The sequence below is a fragment of the Hakea prostrata genome, chromosome 2 (genome assembly GCF_041222555.1).
Source record: "Hakea prostrata isolate BN-2017 chromosome 2, UWA_Hpros_2, whole genome shotgun sequence".
In the NCBI taxonomy this organism is placed as follows: domain Eukaryota; kingdom Viridiplantae; phylum Streptophyta; class Magnoliopsida; order Proteales; family Proteaceae; genus Hakea; species Hakea prostrata.
In genome coordinates this window covers 51,478,052-51,499,659 of record NC_142601.1, presented here as the reverse complement: position 1 = coordinate 51,499,659, position 21,608 = coordinate 51,478,052, and the positions used below count along the sequence as shown (strand labels likewise).

Sequence of the window (21,608 nt, the reverse complement as noted above, 5' to 3'; positions counted from 1 at the left end):
ATTTGAAATCTATACTTGTTTGGTTGGGAAAATCTCTAGATTCATGAAATCTAGAGATTCATCTTTTTACACTAAAAACGTGAATTTGTAGATTTATGGGTGTAGGGTGAAATCTAGAGATTTCATCCCTACTATAGAAACGCTAAACATTTGCACATTCACAAGATCACAGATGAATCCACAAATTTCATCCCGCATGTTCCGTTAACCAAACAGTTAAATTTTATAAATTATGACTCCATAAATTTGAAATCTATAGATTTGAAATCTCCAAACTCATGTAACCAAAAAAATGTCATGTTACATAATTCTCTGTGACCCTTTAATAACAGAAGTACTTCCTTGAGCTTTTATTTTTTTTTCTCTTTCCTTGTTATATATGTAGGGACCAGGTGCGGGGGTGAAGAAAACAAAGTGGGAAGGTTGGAAGCGAAAATGCAAAAGCATACCTCTCCTGTTCATGCGTAGACCTGCTTTTGGTTAAGCCTTCAGGTGAGGTAATCGTCTCCTGCTTTATAAACCCTAAACCTGTCCACTGCTTTAATAGTAGGAATGGGGTCCGGTTCCAAATCATCTATTGTTTTCCTCTCCATTCCACTATCTCAAATAGTTTCTTTCATTACAGATGGAAATTGACAATGTCATTCTTTGCCCGAAGATGAGAACCAGTAACAGATTAGGGCATCTAATTGACACAGAAATGAAAATAATAAATGTGCAAATTAAGCATGCTAAGACTGAACTAGAAGAAGAAAAAAAAATTCATGGCACTGAGACTTTTGAAAAACACAAACAATAATAATATCAATCCCTACAGGTTGAATAGTGCTACATTGGTTATATCATAATTTCCAACTATAGAAATGAGAATTGTTGAATCAACCAATCATGGAAACATTTAAAATGCAATCCCTCTGAATAGAGGATAAGGAAATAATAATATGTATATATAGAAACATATCTCCCAAGTAGAGATAAATGAGGAACAATGTCAGAAAATGTGCTGTTTATGCCACTTAAGTACAATTGTAAGTATAATTCCAAGTATATGAGCTAAATAAACCAAACAAAGAGCTCCAAGAAATTATACATATATATATATATATATATATTTTTTTTTTGTTGACCTACAATACCACGATTAAGAAAACCAAAAAACTGATCAAAATTTATAAAACGAATCTAAGTAGCCAATAAAACTGGTCAATGACATTAAGACGCATCAAACATATGACAATAGAGATCAATTACCATGACAAATGAATTCTATTGAATGCAGAGATAAAAAACTGATCGCAAATTATGAAGAACATAAACAACCCACGATGATCAAGGTTATCTACGAAAAAGTCTGACGTGGTTGTTCTAAAATTATAACAACAGGATATCTTCTGAGTATAATTAATTGGGTTCATCTTATTCATCCAAAAATTAAAAGGGTTCTCGGTATCAAAAATATGCTCGAACGGGAGAAATGTTGGCCCAAAAAAAAGATCGCTTGCTAGATATAAATATATATAGATTGCCTGTGATAAACGATGAAACTTCAAAACCCACCTCTCAGCATGCCTTCTTGTGCGAAGTAGATTGGAGAGAAAACACAGAAGTCAAGATGAATATAAAGCAAAAACGTCTATAGTTTTTTTATTATTTTTTATTTTTTATTGGATCTAGGTTCATCGGGCTAGCTTGTGCTAGCCACAATTACATCCGTTGAATTTAATTTACAGTTTTTCCTCTGTTTTCCGGTTAAACCGGCTACAAATAATTCGGTTCAGATGAATGAACCGAATTGCAAACCAAGCTGGTTACTCATTTAACAAAAAGGAAAAAAAAAAAAAAAAAAAAACTCAAAAACCTGCATCGTCTTCTTTATTTCACAATTTTCAAATTTTCCTTTCTTTCTTTCTCTCTCTTTCCCTTATTCTCATCCATGGTTTCCTCTCTCTCTCTTAATGATAAGATCTGTTGAAGAACATTAGAGATTTTTGTAGCATGGTACATTTTTCTACTGTGAGTCATTTGATTGAAAACCTAAATTGGTCTACCAAATCTTCTTCTATCTCTGAATCGAAGATCCCACACCAGTCGAAGTGGACGAAGACTTCGGCAAATGATTGCAACCGGAAACAATGATTGATTATGACGACACGATGGAGAAGACCAAATTCCTGAATCGGTAAGTAGTATTCTCCAGAATCTGTCTCTGTAGATGCATTTTCTTCTGTATTCTTATTGTTTTATTTGATAGCTGAATTAATCAAAAACCTTGAATTTGCATTACATTCAGTTTGATTGCATCTACACAGCCTAAATTTTCAAATTAGGAAACTTATTGTAAAATTATTGGATAGTAGCTTGGATGCCTATGATATGTTTGATGGAATGTTTGTTAGACCTGTCTCTACAATGTAAAGATATTGATAAAAGTATTTTGTGGAATTCTTTTTCCTCATTGTTGATTCTGAGTGCTTAGCTCAAAATGGAAGAGCACCTGGAGATAAACCAGGGTATGGTGGTTTGACTCCATCCGGATTCTTATATTATTGTTTTCCTATTATTTATTTGTTCATTTTCTTGGAGAATGGGTACCACCAGCTACAGATGAGGCAAGGGGACGAGTGAAATACAGTCTTTAAGACTTAAGATGGCTCTGTAAATGATTTTATGAATTAGGGTTAAGTTGTTTTGTTTGTAAGGTAGATGAAATTATGGTGGATTACCTATATTTTAATGAATTCTTTTATTTTCTTGTTTTACATATGGGTTTTAAATTGTGTTTAAAACCATTTAAACATGCTGTGTCCTCTATGGGGCTTTAACCTAAGGCTCATCCAAAGCCTTACAAGATTGCCTGATCGTTCAAACACCATTTCTGGTACATTTGGATGTTTTGTTCTAAAGAGTGGCACCAGCTACAGATGAGGCAAGGGGACCCGTGAAGCACGGCCTTTAAAACTTAAGATGGCTTTTATGAGTAGTTATTCATGCATATTGGGCCCTCAAATGCTTCCAGTACCTTCGTGAAGATCATAACAGAGGTGTGAAGGCCCTTTATAGGGAAGTTCCTGGTGGACTACTTTGACAATATCCTCATTTACAGCAAAGCCCTAGAAGTTCATCCAAATTCACCTACGTTAGGTATTCCTTTATGCTAATCTTAAGAAGTATACCTTCTTTAGCAACAGGTGGTATTGTTTGGCTCTATAGGATTATTCTTGGCTTCTGAAAAATTGATGGGAGAGTCATAGTTGTAGCTACTGATTTTTTGAGTCCACAGACAGACTTTTGATGTTTACTTATTTAATTACTCTAGTTTCTAATCAGGAAATTAATACAAGTTTGTTTGTGTGTTTACAGATTAAATTCGGATTATCTGATCCAAAATTTCAAGACAACAAGGTGTAACATTGAAGAAAAGCATGATATTTCATCATGTTTTATGTTTCATGAAGGAGAGCAGAGACGAAGGAATCCAGTAGTTCAGAAATACCGAGCGTCCCGCTGCCACGGATACAACTCTCCAGGTGGATGCTTATTCCGGCAGTGACTGCTGCTTTGCTCACGGCAACCTAGAGTTGATGATGCATCCTGACATATTCAGGACACAGCTTTGTGACAGAGATGTGCATTGCAGGAACCATTGATGCTGCTACGCACATGGGCGTGGGGAGCTGCGCCAGAAAGGTCATCCTCAGCCAGCTAAGTCCCCTTCGGTAAGTTTGTTTGCTCTGGTTTTTTTTTTGAAATATGGTTTGATATGTAATAACAGTCATTATTGGTAACAGGCAAACACTTTCAAAAAGAGGTTGATGCTGGAAACTGAAAAATAATTGATGCTAAGGAGGTAATATCATTCTTTGCTGATTTATTTCCACATGGAATATGAATGATTTAACCTTTGTGTTCTTGTTTTTTTTTTGGTCCTAAAGCAGGCTGAGGAAGCCCCCCAGATAACGAAAAAACGGAAGCTCGAAATTAGGCAGGATGAAAGAATTAATGAGCTGAGGAGAGTGAAGAGTTCGGTAGGTTTTCTTAAAATTTTGTTTTTCTAATATATTATGACTCACCTCAGTCAATGCATTTGTAACATTTCCTGTTTTCAATTTTATGTAGGAAGAAAAGCTGCAGCATCAAAAGGAGTAAATAAGAGAGGCAGTTAGTCTCAAACATCAAAAGCTTGAGACCGCTTACAACAAGGATAAGGATGTTTATAAAATTTTTGGAGCTCTGGGGTTGAATGTTGGGAACAAGGGTCCACACGATGTGAGTTTTAGTGATTTCCTGACTTGCTTGTTTTTATAAATAGTAGTAATTTAAACTTTGATAATTAATTGCAGATGAATAAAGCCTTCAAAGATGGTTCTCTTAAATTCCATCCAGACAGAAATCAGAATGTTGATTTGCAGAGAAAGATAGAAGCTGAGGAAAAATTCAAGTTGATTAGCCGTCTTAAACAAGACAATCTGGGTCTATTTTGAGAGAATGAGGAAAGGTAATTTGTTAAGATCCCTGATCTTTTGCAAGAATTCTTACACTGGCCCTTAATTAGCATTATTGACTAACATTAATGCTTTCCCTTTTGTGTTTGACCATGGTTTGAAACCAAAATGGCAAACCCCAACTTAGACCTACCCGCCAGGCATATGTCCAAGAAGTGAATTGGAGATTAGGACCCAATTAAAGAAGGCAAGTTTCAAACCACTACTGATAAACAACAAACAAAAAAGTATTTCTCTAAAATACTTCCCCTTCTAAACAACCCAATAAAAATTGAACAGGGACGAGAACAGAGTTAGAACTACCTTTGCCTGAGAACAATATCAATCTACTTTGATGCAGATTGCTCATAGGATATTCAAGCAATGCACTCACTTATGAACATGTTTCTTTTTGTTTCTTGGTTTGCTTTTAACTAAATTTTCAATATGAGATTTTTTATATAAATGTATATTTATTTATTTATTTTGAAAACTTTTTTATTTGCTTGAACAGGGGAACCTACAAACGCAGAGGTGTATGTGCGTCTGAGACACAATCACAGATCAAGGGGGTGGAAAACAATGTGTCTAAATCGGCAGTGGTCAGTCTTGAGATAGCTTTATTTTTTAGCATTCAGTTAGCACATATGGCATGTAGAAACAGTAGTTGGTCTTGCCCTTTTTTGGGGGGTAAATGTTGGTCTTGCCAAGAGCTATTTCTTGAAGATGGTGGGGTATTCTTGCCAAGAGCAAGGGGTTTGCATTATATGTTGCTGCCCCTACTTGGTGCCACATGCAGAGCCCTATGTGTGGATATATATTGTTGTGGCCCTTTACTGCTAGAGATTTTGGAATAACTATGTACACACTAAATTTTGAAGCAGTCACCTCCCCTACGGTTTCCATCTCTCTCTCTCTCACCTCCCTTTCCCTAAATCAAAGAACATTGTCGAACAGACTCTATTCCTGGTTTGAAGAAATACAACAAAAATCAAAAGGTGCTTTTCAATGTTTCTAACATGGTTTGGCCCAAAAAAAAATGTTTTTAACCTAGAATACCGGGGTGAAAAAGAATCCTTATCCTTACACATGTACTTTGACACGAGCAAATGAAAATTGAGCAATTGGAGTCGAGATAAAAAATTTTAAAGTTGTAAAAAACAAATGTATCCTAAAAGAACACAAGATTACTAATAAACACTATCTAAGGCGATCTTCTCAGTAACCTACATTGTTTTGCCTTATGGACTTCCGCTAATGGTTAAGGTCATGGTATCATGTCATAGTGTTGGGACCTCGGCAGGCTGTGCTTAGGTTAAAAGAAATGAAGTTATAATTTTACCCCTATACCCACCAGCTTCTTCCCGCTGCAAATCACCTACCATTCACTCCTCGACGGAGTCTCCCAGCCAAGAGTGAGAATGTTTAGTAGAACTATAGGAGCAAATGGAGCTCAATCTGTGAAAGTCTTTTTTATTCCTTTTGTAAAAATCGTTACTTGTTCACGTCGGTTTTGATCGATTGATAGAATTTAGAAATCCAATGAAACTGAGTTCAGTGACATACCTAGTTGTGTGAATAAAACTTCTTGATGATTATATTTGTTTTGTGTACCATAGTGTTTGAATCAATTTCTACTTCGCAACCCTTAGTTTGGGTTTGGCATGAATCATGTAACTACCAGAGCACAGTGGCAAGAGGGGATTATGAGGAGATAGCTAAGGTTAGGGCACCGGTGGAGATGGGAGAGAACAAGAAGTTAAAAGAGAGTGGGCTGAAGTATCATAGACAAGTCAATTTATCGATTTTCAATCTGGGTTTTTGTTTTTGTAGGTTTGGGTTTGGGTTTTCGTGTTTAATTTTGGACGTCTTACGAGTGTTGCCATTGAGTTTTTGAACCCAAAGATAGCAACTTAGAAGTTTTCTGAGAACCCTTGAAGGAGAAACAGAGGACGAGAATGAATTTCTAAAAGGGAAAAGAGGTTCCACAGAAAATTTCTACCTAGATTTCCCTATACTTGCATCAAGAAACCCTAAATCATACGAAACCCTAAGAACATGTTTGGTTGGATGAATCCATGGATTTGAAATACATCGATTCATAAATTGGGTTTTTAAACCATTTGATTGGAAAGCACCTACTTGTTCATGAATCCAAGGACCTTAAATATTTTCGTAAAAATTGGATTATGTAGAATCCTGGGAATTTGGGTGGAATTGGTGGAGTCCACCCCTGCCCGTGAATTTGCGGATTCACGCAAGGGTTCTGAATGAACGAGACTTGCGATCGAATGAGACATCGTTGCGAGGGTTTTCAAAAAAGAGAGCCTTTGAGCTAGCGTCCTTAAGCTTCTAGAACTAGATCTCTCCTCCAGAACGACACTGAAGAATTCTCTTGCAAATCTTCTTCTTCTTCTCCTTCTGCTTGACATTGCTATCCTGGGTTTTCGAGCGAGACACTAGGGCATTCAAGTGAACCAAAGGTACCTTCTTCTCCTCCTCCTTTGACACCAGGGCTCTCAAGCAAGCAGCTTGTTTCTTGTAATCTTGCTTTACAATTTTCTGTATCTTAAATAGTTCTATTCATGGGCACTCATTTAGAATCTAGTACTCTCTTTCCGCCGTAGATTATTGTGTATGTCCTTCTTGTCTAAATTCTAGCTGATGGCCTATGGTTACTTCAATAAACCATCTTTCGGGATTGAATGGTTTAAACCTTATTATTCTGCCATTCTGAGGCCTTAAAATAGACTCTTGTTAGAATTAAAATTACATTTTTTCCCCAAAATTTCAATTTCGTTTTCCCCTCTCTACCTCAAAATTGTACTTTTTTCTCCCAGTGTGCCTCCTTTGTTTTAAGATAGTATGGGCTTATACCCGTATCCATTTACTACGGATACTACTATGATAGATTAGTGGTCTGTGTGTAAACCTGTGTCACCAAGCTTTTTTTTTTTTTGGGTAGAAAGTAAATTCATTGAGACGGTAAAAGCTAGCCGAGGAAACAGAACTACAAAGAGACAACATCCAATTAGAAGAAATGGACCAAAGAGTCGGGATCGACATCGACTCGGCCCTCCAGGCTAGGTGATCAACGGCCTAGTTGATCCACCGAGAAACATGTTTAAAATAACACTTTTCAAGCCTATGTCCCACATCTAAGATATTCTGGATGATGGGGGGCAACATCAAGAGGAAGTCGGGTAGAGCCATTCACTAAACTAATGAGCTCTTTACAGATTTAAAGTAGCAAATGTCAATTCCTTCCCCAAGTGTGTAAGGAACAGCCATCTTGGACGCCTTTGCTTCTGCCATAAGTGCAGAAGTAGCTAAGCTGGGCTCAGAAACTGCTACAACAATCCTTTCTTGGTGGTCCCTGATAATATGCATCCCAAACCTGGAAAGCCTTATTCTTGGTCAAAAGTAGTGTCAGTGTTGATCTTGTGTGCTCTACTCAGAGGGGGTTTCCAGTGATCCAAACCTGTGAGTCCACCATAGATAGTTGGGGTTGGGCCCAGCCGTGCTTGAATATATTCTTGCGCCAACTTCCATGCCTCTTGATCCACCTCATATGGGTTCCACGACCTTCTTGGTGTCATTGAATTTCTACTCTTCTGTGTTGAAAAGTCTTGTACCTGTATATTTAGAATCTTTATTCTATTTCATGTTTTTGTCTTTTTTAAAGGCTGAAATGTCCCTTATTAGTATGAATCCTGTTGGTTTTTTATTTATCTCAGTTCAATCCATTCATGGTCTGTTTGAAAATTCTCTTGTCAACCTTGTGCATGGAAGAGTTCCTGTTTCTGGATTTTCAAAGTCGTTTCCTGCCCTGCAACTTTCTCTCTTCTCAGAACCACCCAAAATTGTTGAATAACTTTGATGGTTTTGGAGACTGATTTTGGAAACCCAAAGAAACTAGTGTAGTTTAGAGTTTCTAAGGGGGAGAGTCAGAGGTCAATATACAGAGTGGTTCATATTTATGGACTTAAACCAACGGAGAGAGAGGAGAGAAAAGCCACCTTTTTTGCTACTGTTAAAACCTACTTTAACTGGCTAAACAAAACCCTCAAGCAACAAAATGTTGGACTGTCTCTACTACCTTACATTTCTCTTAATGGGTAGATATGGAGAAAAACTAGCTAGACCAAGGTTGGTCCTATAAAACCTACTTTAATTGGCTAGACTAAAACCTCAGGCGACAAAATGTTGGACTGTCTGCTACTACCTTATATCTCTTAATGGGTAGGTACAGGTATGGGACCTAATAATATAGGTAGAAAAAAGAAAACCCAGATTTGATACTTCTTGTCAACAGCAATTTGTTTCAAAGGATCCAAAGGCTATAGAAGTGAGCAAATGGGAAGAGAATGAAGAAAGGATAGCTTAAGAAGAGAACTTTTAGGTGGGATAAAATGGTTTAGTCTTGCTAATACCGTGGTCCCTAGCTATATGGTGTGCACTTCCACTAATTGAGCATATAGATTCTGAAATCTATATTCATGAAAGGGTTCCAATATTGGATGGATGATGATGGTTCTGATCAACCCTTAATTACCTCTTCTTCTATTCTCATTAGACTGTGTGTTTCATTCTGGCTACTTTCTGGTTATTACTTTTGATGTTTATTGGTAATTAATGGTGGATGTGTAGTAATCTGATAACCATATGTTTATTGGAAGGAAATTATTGCTTTTTCTTATTTGGGCTTATGTGTACTTGGACGTGTATGTCATGAGTACCAGCATTTTCCCTTGATCGATACAAGTTATGCTGCCATTTGGTTTCTGTTCTCTTTCGGTTACAGGTTTCCTTTTTAGTATACTGAGGGAGAATGTAGATGGGAGCCCTGACTTGGTTAAGGAAGTCTAAAAAGTGAGAATGAAGTTGGAACAAAATGAGTATTGATTTTGAAGAATATTTTTGTGTTGTTAGAAAAGGTCCTGTGTTGTACACAATTTATCAGATTTTTCGGATGTAATTTGAGTTTTAGAGTGGTTTTGAATGCTTCACTTTCAGTTGTGACTGAAGGTTTATTTATTATTCTCTTGACTTTCAGGTGTGACGGAAATGTTTGTTTGTTATCAAGTTGTTACCTTACTGTTTCTTTGATGCCTTTGGTGGTTAGGTATTTATCTACTTGGTTTTAATTGGAAGTGTTTGCTGTCATGTTCAAAGGTCCGCAAGTCGTCGGAGGCCAGCATCAAATGCTCTCCCTGGGGCTTCGAAGAAGAAGAAGAAGGACAAGACAGGGGTTGACAAAGTAGCAAGTACGTTGAACAAGCTGGCTGCAGCTAGCATTTGACAGGTTTGTGGACTCGGACCATCTTCCGGGTCTCTCGAAAAAACTCACAGCTGCACTTGAGGCATTTCCTGGCCTTGATGTCCGTCAGAGAATGGCTGCGAAAAGTTTTTTAATCCACAACATAGATGAAGCCCAACTGTTCTTGGATTACACGCATGAAGAGAAGGTGATAATGCTCGATGATTATGTCCTCGTGGCCAAAGTATCAACATTATCCAGAAACTTAAACATATGTGAACAAAGAAAACATTAGGTCTTTTGTTTAATGTGTGGTATATATGCAAACTCTAGTTGGGATTTTTTCAGTTTAATGGGTGGGAATGGAAATATTAGGTATTCTAGATTTCTTTTTGTAAGTCTGTTATTGGAACTCCCTTTCCAGGTTGAAGAACACCTTGTTTAACAGTTTAATTCTTGCAACACTGTGGGGTTGCTGCCTGTTTAGAAATTTAGTAAAAGCAAAGGTAACAAAGCCTAAACTTGAAGTTTTTGAATATGTTGGTATTAGTTTTTGACACTGGTATCTTTCCAAAGGTAATGCATTACTTCAGACGATGTGATTGTAACGTAACTGCCAAAGAAATGTCTTTGCAAAGGTTGCCCATTTATAAAACACTTGTCTTTTGGCTAGCAGAAGAAAACTAAGTCGAGCAGGACCGGACAATGTCTTTCTGGGAGCAGTGGTTTCTGGTTTTGGGTGGAACCTGTCAATATGGTATCCAAACTCTATTGTGAAAGAGGCTGTGGTTTACAAGTTCAGTGCCAATAGACACCTCTTTTCCTTTCAGTCTTCATTTTTTCTCCTTCTGTTTTGGTGTTGTTTCGAAACAAATAGTTTAGGGATGTCACTAATTAAAAAGGTTCAATATGCTACTGGTTGGTCAATTTTGGATGGAAAATTAGATGAACTCACGAACAATTGAAGACAGTTGAGAGATGGGTTTGATCATTTAGTTGAAGGGGTGGGCAACCTTATCATTTGAACCACTCTACTGAAGTTATCAAGGATGTGTCTCAGATCTGGGATCTTTTAATTATCAAAAATAATTCTCTATATCCAAACTAGTTCACTACCTTTGTTACTTTGCTTTTACTAATTGGTATGATCCATTTTGATCACACTCAAATCATCTCCAAGTTGTTGGGGGTAATTGTATTACAAATTCTTCAAACATACAAAGATGAAATTGCAATACAATTGAGAGATGAAGATCGTCTTTAGCAAATCTGGAGAGCTTGAAGTTGCAACCGAACGAACCACCGATCGATGAGGTTGAGTCACACCTTGATGCTGTTTTTAAGGTAATTGATGCACCCTACTACCAAGGGTTCTTCGCACCACCACCTCCAAGATAAAGCAACCTCCAACTAGAAGATGAGGTAGTTCTTCTAGTCCCTTCAAGGAGCCAAAAGCTAGAGCACAACACTTAGACAACTCAAGGAAGAAATGAACTTTGTAAAACAAATAATGTGAGTGAGGAATGTCACAATAGCACACAATATGCAAGGAAGGGTTGGGTTTATATAGGCCCAAACCACACCTCCCCACAAGGGGGGAATCAATTCTCCACTAATGGAGAATCAATGGTTTGTCCCTCTTCCACTAATGTGAATAAACCCCCTTGACCTAACATCCCCACTACTTGAGGAAGTAACTCTCATATTCACTTCTTTGGAATGAATAGGCTTTAACCCATTCAAAGACCTTAACCCCCACTCATGGTAATGGCCATGAATGATCATGAAGTTGAAATGAGAAATAAAGGTCAAGAGTTAGAATTTGAATAATTCCACCATTCAAGTAAGCCCACCTCATCACCATGATCAAGACTTTTAAGACCCATGACCAATGTCATGAAGAGCCTCATAACCAAGGTCATGAAGGGCCTCCTTTACTCATGGTGCCTCATTACCACCCTTACCTCAAGGGTCCCACACACAAACAAAACATTTAAATAAAAGAAATGCAAAATCTAATTTTGAAACTTAATATAGATAATATAGATTTTAATAAAAAACCTAACATTTAAGCTTGGTAACCACAATAATATGATAGATGGAGACAAATTTAATAGTGAATTTTCATAGAATGTAGGTCTCATACTTCAAAAGTGAATTTTCACATCAAGAACTTCCATTTAATTGAGCTTGAGATTGGTGAAATTTCAATTCGAAGGATAACACAGGCCTATCAATTGAGCTTCCTTTGCCAATGTCAGTTTAGTACATTTAGGGCCTGTTTGGTTGTGTGAATCCAGATTTCAAATCCCTGGATTCATGAATCAGTTTTTTAACCCCGTTTGGTTGGAAAACATGGGGCCGATTCATGAATCCAGCCATTTCAAAAATAAAGGTAAAAACGTGAATGAGTTGAGTTCAGCGTTTGAGGTGAAATGAGCGGAATGGACCTTACCTATAAAAAGAGGAGAATGAGCGGGTTCACGTTTGACGGAACGACGCTTCACTCTCGAACGGCTCCTCTGTCTCAAACGATTCTTCTCTCGCGAACGACTTCTCTTCTCGTTGGACGCCTCTTCTCTCTGGAACGCTCGTCTTCTCTCTAGAATGCCTTTTCTCTTTTAATCGGCTCTTCTCTCTCGAACGGCTCCTCTCAAAACAGCAGTCGAACAGTCTTCAATTCTTGAAGGTGAGTTGAAGAGTTGAAGTTTGTTCTTGGACAGAAGGCAAGTTTTTTTCTCCGGTAGGGTTTTGGAGCATAAAGAGTTTATTCTTGGACCGAAGGCAAGTTTTTTCTTCGAGCAGATTGGAGGTACAAACTGTGCTTCTTCTCTATTTTCTTCTCCTTGCTTTTTTCAAGTTTATTCTCTTCAAGCAAATCAGAGGTACAAAATGCTTGAGTATAATTCTGTTTATTCTGGGTTGAACAAATGTAATCGTTAATGCTTCTATTGTTCTTCAGTGAAAGAAAGAATTGAATTTGATCTCAGTTTTCCCCACCAACAGAGTTTAATTTGCTTTATTTTTCACATGAATCACCTAGTGATAAAAGAGGAACACCATTTTCATTCACCCAATGGCACTCGGCTACTATATGAGAAAAGGAAAAAGAATGAACCAGGGCAGACCTGGTTGCAGCAACAAATATTGTTATGCATATCATATTTGATATGAAAAAGGAATGAATCAGTTTCTGCTCTGGTCTATGTTCATGGTTATCTATCTCAAATATGATATGCATAATAGTCTCCTTGTTTTTATTTCTATTGGGATTTTTGTATTTGTTATTCACTTTTTTTTCCTTCTCACTGGACCTTTGGGGGTGGGTGGGGCTGTCCTTCAGAAGATCTTAGGGGAAAAGAAATCAGCCTCTTATGGGGGGGGGGGGGGGGAAAGGAAATCGGCCTCTTACAAGTACAGGAGCTTAAATATACAATTACATTAAGACTATATAAGTGTTCTTTATGGTATTATGAACCCTTGAAAAAAGAAGCTGTAAATGAACTTTCCTGTGTTGATCTTTGCCATATTTACATACAGCAATATGCAATCCACAATTCAAAACTAGAAACCTTAAAATATGCTACAGTTTTACTCAGTTTTCAAATGCCCCTGCAGGGAGAAGTTTATGAATGAAACCACTGGGAGGGATGGTTGTTGCAGCATTTTTGTAGTTAGAAAGTTCAATTGATTTTCCATGTTGATTTTCATTTGTCCAGACATTGTTGATCTAATGCCATGATTTGTTACTCTTCAAAGTAATAATATGATGTCTTCATGGCCATTTAACTTTTTGCGCTATTACACTACTGGATGCAGACCATTCTCAGAGGCTGCTGTTTTGTCTATGGCATTTCTCTAGTCATAGAATCAACTCTAGTTTCTCTTGAGGGTACTTCGACCATCGGACATTATTGATCTTTTAATATTCCTAGTCTGTACTGCATGAAAAACAAATGATTTATGCCCTCAACTCGTTCTTCCAAAAAAAAAACATCTAACACCATTCCTGTAGTGATTTCAGTGAAAGTTGGGCAATTAGACTGAGTCCCATAATTTACTACTTAGTTTCCAACCTTGTCAATTTCTTTTTTGTTATCACTATAAAGCAAAAGGCACAAGATATTGATTCTTCTTTACTGATTACTAGTACAGGGTAGGAAGATTGATATCTGGGTAAGCAAAGAGGGAAAAAAACCATTTCTCTGGTCAAATGCAAATTCAATTTGTTTTTTGTTTTACATGCTGTGTTCTTTGTTTATTAGTTGTATTCAAAAAGTTCTTTGTTTATTAGTTGTATCCTTTTAAATATCAGTGATCAAATCTCTGCTGTGGAGTGCTAGATGAAACAATATAATGTTTCAGAGCAATAGGTATACAATGAGTTCAAGAAGAGAGTGGTAGAGACATGGAAATAGATAAGAAAAACCTAGATGAAACCTACAAGCTAGTCTCTAAGTCATTTAGGAACTTTAGAAACTACAAAGCCCTTGTTTGTGCAAATAGTCATTCATCCGTCACTTGGTATTCCACTCATTTTCTCTTCATCTTCTCTATTGGTTGTGGAATGCATAAGTGGGTTTCTCTTCTATTCTATTGGCATCAATGGACTGGATTTGGAATTGGACCTACTTGTTTTAGTGAGCTTAGGTCTGGGCCTCTTCCATTAAGTGCTATCACTTGAGCCAACTCATGGATACTGCATTGAGAATTAGAAATTAGATAGAACAGGTGTCTGTTTTCTGTTCTCAGATAACAGAAGTACGGCTGGTAGGTGTTTGTCAAAATAGTATATTCTTTTGTTTATTAGGAACAAATCAATGAGAAAAGCTGGCATTTAGACTATGTAATATGTTATGATTGTAATGAATAATTTTTCTTTGATCTCTTATGTTATATGTAATAACTATGGTTGCAACGAAACATTTCCTTTGATCTCTTGCTGTCACTATATGATTAAGGTATTGTGATATGAATGCTACATAATTCTAATTTATTGAAATTAATTGTAGACCTCTATTAACATGGATGACGAGCACCTTAGGAGACAGAGTAAAAAACTGAGGAAACAGAGGTGGAGGAAAGAAAGCAGGGATTCAATGTATCATTTTGTTTTTTACTGTTATTACTATTGCAGTTTTTGTTGTTGTTAGGATGGAAAAAGAAACTGACATGGCATGGTACTGTTGACTTCTGTTTACTTGAAACCTGAGCTTTTGTTACATTGTGAACCAGTGAAAAGGTTAAAGATACTATAGCCAGTTTTACTTGGATTTCGTAGCTATTGGATACTATAGCCAATTTTGGACATTGCTATGCCTACTTTACTTGGATTTCGTAGCTGTTGGTCTTCTTCTTTTTTTTGTGCTAAGTTGTTGTCCTGTTAGGTTTTATATTTTATTTGTTGAAGCTGACTGCTTAATGCAATTGGGGTTTACTATTTTATTTTATTGGTTATTACTATTACTATTATGTTTTTTTGTGCATTAGGAAGTGTAATAAAGCTAAGGAGTAGAGTAACATTGAACTTTATTATATTTTAGTGTTTGGGTGAGGGGAATAAAGGTAATGAAATATGAGTGGTCATTGTAGTGTTAATGCAGATTTAACAAATGATGTGGTAGATGTTCAAAGATTTGGAGACTTAAATTTCAGATTTGTTATGTTCAACTTATATAATTAATCTACCATAATAGTGCTTCTTTTTTTGTTTGTCAGATGGCAAAATCACAATTCCAATCAATACAACCAAAAAAAAGGGATACAGCCAAGTGGTCTAAGCCACACTCCCACTTCTTTTTGCAGACGTTGGTCACCCACCATAAGTGTGGGAAAGGAGGGGATAATTGTCTTAAGCCAGATTTGCACAAATTGCAAACAATATTAATGCAGCACTCCAAACTTCATATGAGGCAGAACAAATTAAGAACCATTATTGGGTGTGGAGGGCAAGAATCAAAGCCCTAATATATCTCATAAAATGTAGTGGCCTTGGATGGAATGGCGAAGAATCAAGATTTGATGGACTTGCACACGTAAGGCGGTTGCTGGGTTCTACCAGAAAGTGGGTTTCATGTAATTTCTTATGGAGTTTGTCAGTTAAGTTTCATGTCGTCCTTCCTTTATTTTCTCAATGTTTTGGATCAATAAATGCGTAATTATCTACTAATCTAATGCTCCAATCTTGTTTATGGTCTTCTAGCTGCCATTTTAATAAAAAAAATTTCCTTTATTAGTTGCGTGACGGTTAAGTGGTTGCGGGTCCAAAACTTAGACAGTCATGGAAAAAAGAGGTTTTTTTTCATACTTTTCGGTTGCAGAAGTCTCAATTAAGGCAAAATCCAATATCCAAATCAAACGATGTGATGACATGAGAGCTGCTTTATAGAATTATAGGCCTTCAGTCATGGCCTGCCTGGCCTTCTAATAATAGGAAGCACGGACATGAGAAGAAGAATCCTTGATTCCAATAGTGGGGGTTGAGGCCAACTTGTTCACCATATAGAACTTATTGAACAAATCAAGTCGGTACCAGTAATCCTGGCAAGAACATGACCCATGTTTAAAATGGTGGAACCAATGCTTATCTCGAACAACGACTTCGCTGTTTGAAAATATTACCATGAACTTGATTGCGGAATGACATGTACTTGGTGCAGGGGCCTGAGACAAGACTCTCCTTGTAAAATAACTAATAATACAAAGAATGTTTGCATGAATCACATTAATGATTTACCAGGAGATTATAAGGTTTGTTTCATGTTTTATTTTCATATATAAAATATACCAAATTAACAAAGTCAATTTATGAAATCCATGGATTCAGATAACCAAACAGTTTTGCAAGATGAATTTGTAGGTTTTCAAATCCACAGATTCAGGATAACCAAACAGTTTTTTAGAATGAATCTATAGATTTCATTCCACAGATTCAAGTAACCAAACAGTTTTCAAAATGAATCCACAGATTTCATTTCACTAGATTCAAGTAACCAAACAGCTAATTTTTTGACCCATGATTCCATTGATTTGAAATCTATAGATTTGAAATCTCATTTCATTTCAAATGGCTAGATTCATACAACCAAACAGGCCCTTATTACATATCCGTTGTTTTGGAGTCTATATTTTCATAGTTAAAGTGTACCAAAGAACATAGTTAATGTATTGGAATTTATAGAATCAAATAACCAAATACATTTTCAGGACGAATCCAAAGGTTTTCATTACCAAAAAAAAGTGTCAACTGCACGGGAACTTTTGCCATAGCCACAGAAAACCATGGTAAATAACCAATGGATATTACGGATATCAGTATGTAATTTTAATTCCACTTTATGCCATAGGAAAAAATATCGTCGCAATAAGCATACAAATACCACGGTCGCTAGCTTCCATAGTATGTAACAGAGCATAGAGCGTATACGACAAAATCCAAAATTTTGTGGCAAATTGTGTACTTGATTCTACAGTAACCAAATTCTTAATATTAAGTATAACATATACTACGGAATTTTGCATTTGCAAATAGTCTTCTCTGTAAGATTAAATCTAATCAAGATCACATAGATTGATAAAAACACCATAAAATAATAATAATACAAGATGATGAAACATACATTATGTAGGACCGACCCATTGAAGATGGAATGCAACGGAATCTTTTCTTTAATCTCCCACAAACAATGAACTTGAAGTTGATTCTATGATCAACTTGATACTAGATCTTCTCTAGACTCATCCATATTCACTAGCTCTATGAAACAACCTCTTTGAACAATCGCTGAGAATAATGTGAAACATTAGACTTTAGAGGACGGATCTAGCATATCCAATAACTTTATAACTAATGGTTACGAGAATGACTTGTGATGAGTTTATCTAGTTGTGAGCTTGTCCAACCTAATCTTGATAAGTATTACCAAATGTTCGAACTCTGCATGAATTATAAACAAAGTATTATGATATTGCTAGTAATTGTGTACATAAATCTGAAAACTAAATAATTACCATGTCATATAAAATATTTTACTCGTCTACTTTATCTGAAATTTTTTCTGTACTTTTACATGTAGTTTGACGTGCACGTACACATAAAATTTTACTAGTATATCAAAACATTATTATGTCAACTCAAACCTCAGTTTTAGGAAAAAGCAAAAATATTATAAAATCTGATAAAAAAAAATTTATAAATTGGACCGAATTATCGTGGTCAGACCGTCAGACTATGATTTTGACCATACGGTGGTCGGACCGTAGAGAAGATTGTAGATATATCTTTATAGTTATCAAGTAAGATGGATTCCTGAGGTGTTATCAATAGGTAGAGTTCAAGAAGGAATCTAATTGTTTATTAAAAAAAAATATATATATAATTAAGGTTTTGAGTTCTGGATAAATTATCTCAAAGATCTAAAGATTAAAGAGAAGTATAAAAGTAGGAACAGGCTAAGAGAGTGGGGTACGTTTTTTCGAAGAGATTCATTCTGATTGTTTCTTACATTCCTGAATATATTCTAATTCGTCTAATTTACCGACTTCCCACTCCTTCATTATCGTGAATTCGGCCGAGGAGGGTATTCTACTTAAAGGTTGTTGTAGATGAAGAATGTTGAGGTAATGGCTCAAGAGAAGATGAGTACGAGAAAGAAAATGAGAAATTGTGTGATGAAACGCCATGATCATCATCACATGGTTTTTGCTGATTTTCCTGAAGATGTTTTCTTTAACGTGCTTTCGAAATTGCCTATGAAGACCCTTATGAAGTTCAGGTGCGTGTGTAAACGATGGCGTTATCTGATATCTCATGATCCTTATCTCATTCAAATTCACTCCCACCAATCCAAATCGAAACAATCTATTCTCTTTTTTGTTTCTATTAGGGCCTATGCATTCAGAAAGGGTCCTTTCTCTTTTTCCCTAGAATCCATGGATAGAGAAAGAAATCCCATAAGCAGATTCAATTTCAAGTTGAAGAGATGGTTTGCTCAGGTTTTACCTACACGTTTCGACCTGGTTTGTATCGTTGATGACGGGACTGTTCATGTTTGTAATCCCAGTACACATGAAATAGTAACATTGCCAGAAGACCCAAAACTTCCTTTTTACCGTCCTCTTACTTATATGGGTTTCGGATATGTTGAATCAAGGGACGAGTATAAGGTAGTTCGCTTCATTCCCCCTAATAATGGCCCTGTTTTCGGTGAGGATGTTGAACCTGGTGCTTTGATTCCCAGGTGTCAAGTCTTTAACTTAGGAGGAACGAGAAAAAATTCAAGTTCAGGTTCTTCAGGTTCTTCAGGTTCTTCTTCTCTTCTTCTTCTTGGGCTTGGAGAAGCGTGGTGGTTGTTCCCCCATACAAGGTTGTCTATGCTAATCAGCCGGCCTTCGTTAATGGAGCCATCCACTGGCTTGTCTTGTACAAGCTCTGGGAGGATGTGGCTTACCGTGACAATGTGATTGACCCTGTCAACAAGATCCTTGTGTTTGATGTGGAGAGAGAAGAATTCAGTTTAATCCCATGCCCTGAAGATAGTCCTGTTCTTAAGCCTCCCGACATGCTAGATATTAACCATCTAGTCCAATTGATGGAGTTAAGAGGGTTGTTGTGTCTTTCATCCTGTGTTGAAGGTTTAGGTTCCAAAATGGACATATGGATGCTTAAAGGCTACAGGGATATTGCTAGTGGTAGTGGTAGTGGTAGCGGTAGCGGTACATGGGTGAAACAATACAGTATTGACCTCAATGTTTTGCACCGTGGCTACCGACTGAGCGAGATTGACTTGCTGAGCGGTTTAGTTTATGCACCTAGAGACATAGATGACACAAAGATTTTAATTGAGACGACTTCAAGAGGTTTAGGCTACTACCATCTCCAAACTGCAAGTTTTGAAGGACTAATTCTGCATAGTAGACCAAGCAAGCTCAGGCTACGTTTCACTTTCTTTGTGGAGAGTTTACGGTCACCAAAACAATTGCCACCACCACTGGATTTCTGATGAGTAATATCTAACAAATGTTATGAGTCTTCATCTCATTTCTAGCCAGCTATAGAAGAGAGGTTACTCTTCTGTCATGCAGGGAAGACGTTGGAGCAGCTGAGCTAGGCTGAACCAAACACCACATAGAAACAGTCTCATGCATATGTTGTAACTTCCATAGTGGTCTGTGTTTCATGTCATTCTATTTATAACATGGACGACTTGTACTGGTTATCTCTGATAATCTTTCATTCTTTTGTGTCTAGTTGTAGTTTTGTGATTTGTTTAAGGTAATTTACACTTGAACTTGTTTTTCTGTATGCAATCTCCCAAGATAAAGTAGGTGAATGACACTTCAATTTTGAGCGGTTTGGGTGTTTAGTAGATCATGTAGATCACAGCTTTGCGTTTACTATTATTAGTATTATGTGTTGGAACTATATGATTGGAGTAGGACATCAAATTGAAGGTGTAAATCACATAGTTGCCTGCAGTTAAGCAGCCATTATGACCATCCCATGGATTCCATACTGACCCATTGGTTGTTAGATGAGTTCCTCAGCAGAATGGTGCTTTGAATTCTGAGCAGGAATTTATGAGCTCGTCTAGCAACCATTGGATCTAAAGAGTGAACCATTTCATAAATTTTTTAAGTTTGTCTTATATAATCATTGATGAAAAAGCAAGCAAGATTCCACCCATAGAGTATAAAAGGAAGCAATCTGAAGATATTTCAGTAGTGATGATGCGAACTCAGGGGAAGGCCGGATAATATGCCTTCAAATGCTTTTTATTGAGAAACTCATTCAGAGGACTTCTTGGAAATGTAAGCAACAGTAGTACTAGGCCTTATCTCCAATTGAGTGAGGCAGGGTTTCATGTGTCCTGTTTTGCCATTCAAGTGAAACCAAGGCCTTTATATGCAATAACAATGGAGTGCACTTTGAAATGTTGCAGCCACTTTTCACTTCTTCTTTTTTCCTTCTCTCTTTTATATTCTCTTCACAAGTGGGGTATATTCTGACTGGAAGAAGTAAACAGATTGTACCATTTTCTGCAAAATGATTATATATATTAGAGAAGAACGACTCAGAATTTTTTTCAACAGAAAAGAAAGGCACATTTGTCATTTGAAGATCTAGTTCAAGTTATGATGTCAACATATCTTGTTTCCTTATAATAATTTAATATTGTTCAAAGCAATACCTTCCTTTAGTGGAAAGTTGCTTGTGCTATGATCTTTTTAATTATTGATAATATAGTAATACTTATATTAAGAATTAAGAATTTTATGCATCATATGACGATGGTTTTATAAGTGGAATCACCACACTGAACTCAACCTTGTCAAGATGCAATTTTAAAGACCTGAATCTATTTGTTTAATTTTTTTTTTATCATACTGCATCTCTTCCGTGTCATATATGGTAACTGATTGTCTTGTTCATGTCTACTTATTCAAAATTTGCATGATGTAGGGTATATGCTGGAAGTCCTCAAAACCTGCTTGAGGTAATCTGTTGACTGAAGTGTCAATCTTCCTGAGTATTGCTGTCCTTACTTTTCTTCTAGGCTTTGTTCTATGATATTGTCTGCTTGTCTTCTGCTTTGAGGTTTGTAATAGCACTATCGATTAACAGTAATTAAGGAGGGTGAGCACTCCATTAGGTGAAGTCAATCTTGATGACATAACTCAATTAAAATAATTGTTAAAAACCAAAATATCATACTTAAAACCCAAATTATCTTTAATTATTAAAATCCCAACATACCCTTTTGATAATTCAGTATTGAAATTGCATTTTCATATCAAGCAATTCATGTTTTTTTAGTTGTTTGATTAAATTACAAAAAATAGTTTGAATCGAATGACTCTTTAGGTGC

The 21,608-nt window shown here is 36.5% G+C and overlaps 1 protein-coding gene and 2 long non-coding RNA genes across 3 annotated transcripts; all 3 read left to right on the top strand.

Annotated features, from left to right (window-relative positions):
- The first annotated feature begins 1,864 nt into the window (after positions 1-1,864).
- LOC149024764 (uncharacterized) lies at positions 1,865-3,830 on the top strand. The gene is made up of 3 exons (XR_016171440.1): positions 1,865-2,179; positions 3,361-3,716; positions 3,789-3,830. It is a non-coding gene; the product is annotated as an uncharacterized LOC149024764 (long non-coding RNA).
- A 105-nt stretch (positions 3,831-3,935) lies between these two features.
- On the top strand, positions 3,936-5,359 carry LOC149024763 (uncharacterized). Its single transcript, XR_016171439.1, has 4 exons — positions 3,936-4,025; positions 4,117-4,266; positions 4,341-4,495; positions 4,996-5,359. It is a non-coding gene; the product is annotated as an uncharacterized LOC149024763 (long non-coding RNA).
- Positions 5,360-18,363: 13,004 nt separating this feature from the next.
- On the top strand, positions 18,364-20,466 carry LOC149024762 (F-box protein At3g07870-like). Its single transcript, XM_089143529.1, has 3 exons — positions 18,364-18,515; positions 18,627-18,906; positions 18,996-20,466. The coding sequence occupies exons 1-3, from the start codon at positions 18,364-18,366 to the stop codon at positions 19,740-19,742; spliced, it is 1,179 nt and encodes a 392-aa protein (XP_088999655.1). The 3' UTR covers positions 19,743-20,466.
- The last annotated feature ends 1,142 nt before the right edge of the window (positions 20,467-21,608 follow it).

Coding starts and splice junctions, on each gene's coding strand:
- LOC149024762 (XM_089143529.1), top strand. CDS start 18,364: ATGGCTCAAGAGAAGATGAGTACGAGAAAGAAAATGAGAAATTGTGTG. Junction 18,516..18,626: donor AAGACCCTTATGAAGTTCAG/GTGCGTGTGTAA, acceptor TGTTTCTATTAG/GGCCTATGCATTCAGAAAGG. Junction 18,907..18,995: donor AATCAAGGGACGAGTATAAG/GTAGTTCGCTTC, acceptor TCAAGTCTTTAA/CTTAGGAGGAACGAGAAAAA.